We start from the raw sequence: 1,814 nt of genomic DNA, 5'->3' as shown, positions 1-1,814 counted from the left end.
TTTTTTTTTTTTTTTTTTTTTTTTTTCTTTTTCTCTCCCTCTTAGGTTTTTGCATCTTGCTCTGTTGATCAGTCCATCCGGATCTGGGATATCCGCGCCCCACCCAACTCCATGCTCTCAGCCAATGAAGCTCATTCATCAGACGTCAACGTAATCAGCTGGAATAAGAGTGAGCCATTCCTGCTTTCAGGAGGCGATGACGGACTCCTGAAGGTGTGGGACCTACGACAGTTTAAGGTAGGAACCAAAAGCAGATCTTTCAGGAAGGCCATAGACTATAGTGCCTTCATGAAATGGAATACTACTGGAGAGTTCTTTATCCATATATCCAACTGCATCTTTACTGATAGATCTATATTTGAAGTGTTGATTTCTGTTAATTCTGACGATTACGGTTTAAAGCTAAATAAACTCAAAAACCTTAGACTGTTGGAATTTCAGAGACGAAAAAATGAAGGATCAAGAAGCCCAGGTTACCTTTATAGCATTCTACGTGTCAATTTTGGATCTGGACTCTCATCTTCAGGGTTCCCGCAGGTCCTTAAAAAGTCTTAAAAGGCATTGAATTCTTCAAAATAAAACTAAGGCCTTAATTGGTATAAAAATGTCTTAAATCAGTCTTTCGTTGGTCTTAATTTTTAAAACATCATAAATAGGATTATTTTTATTATGATTTATTTTTGTAATCTAAATAAAACATTAAAATTGACAATTTATTTTTTTTTTTATCGCCATTATTGGTTCCGTCCCGATAGCGGAACCAATAAAAGCGTTGTTGCGGCCGGGACATTTGAGAGATGCACCATTAACTTTTTGTTTTGAAAAAATGAGCAAGTGTAAATGTAACGAAAATTGGCTGCAGCCAAGAGATTTCTCCATGGCTAAAAACAGGGAACATACATCAGGCAGTGTATTTTGTGCAAGAAGCGATTCAAGCTCGGAACGATGGAAATTAAGGCAGTGGAGTCACATGCGAAACACAAAGCGTCAAAATGGAGTTACCGAGAAACAGCCGCTATTTCTCAGATTTGTTCCACCCTTGTCTCTGCAACGCCTCCACTTATCACCAAATCAGACATACTAAGAAAACGATACAAAGAAAAATAGCTGCAAAAAAGACTTAGCACTGGTTATGTTGTGGCTTTAAAACTGATTTTGTTTTGTTCCCTGCTAAAACAAAGTTTGTGAATTCATTTAAATAGTTGTTAAAATATATCTATCATTTGTGTGTTTTTAGCTTTCTTCCTGTATGGGGAGTTTTTCAAAATTTGAAACTTTAGTGCAGTTTTTTTATGTTATAATAAACCTTTGGGTTAAGTTGTCGCAAGCGGGTTTTTCTTGTGTTTCTTGTGAATTTGGTCTTAAATTTTTATTTCAATTGGCATTAAAAAGTCTTGAATTTATCTTGCCTTATGCTGTAGGAACCCTGATCTTTCTCTTGATAAAACACCATAGTCCCTCTATCCAATTAGACACAGTGACGCCTGTGCAAAAATAAATCCTTTTCCCCACTAATATTGTTTGCTAAGCTAAAGGGTAGATATCCTGACCTGTTCTGAGCTGCACTGACTGTATTTGAGGAAACTTAGTAGATGCCCACACCATACCTGACTTGGATGCTTCCAGCTGGATCTCTAGCATCATCAACATTTTGTCTCTCTACTGTTGATTTTTGAATAAATATCTAAATGTACCTTTATCTTAAAAAAAGACATTAGAATGAGGATTTAAAGTCTTATCAGTATTGCTGCATAACAAATACAGTACAGACCAAACGTTTGGACACACCTTCTCATTCAAAGAGTTTTCTCTAT

The 1,814-nt window shown here is 36.3% G+C and overlaps 1 protein-coding gene across 1 annotated transcript in view; it reads left to right on the top strand.

The window, feature by feature from the left end:
- Positions 1-1,814, top strand: part of grwd1 (glutamate-rich WD repeat containing 1) — a 16,200-nt gene that overhangs the window by 11,525 nt on the left and 2,861 nt on the right. Inside the window, exon 6 of the mRNA XM_015381215.1 lies at positions 46-237. Coding sequence (XP_015236701.1) covers positions 46-237 — 192 coding nt within the window. The remainder of the gene's footprint in view (positions 1-45; positions 238-1,814) is intronic.

This window comes from Cyprinodon variegatus, unplaced genomic scaffold (genome assembly GCF_000732505.1).
Source record: "Cyprinodon variegatus isolate N-32 unplaced genomic scaffold, C_variegatus-1.0 Scaffold229, whole genome shotgun sequence".
NCBI classification, from domain to species: Eukaryota; Metazoa; Chordata; class Actinopteri; order Cyprinodontiformes; family Cyprinodontidae; genus Cyprinodon; species Cyprinodon variegatus.
Note: the sequence above shows the minus strand (reverse complement) of the source record. Positions and strands in the feature narration are given on the sequence as shown.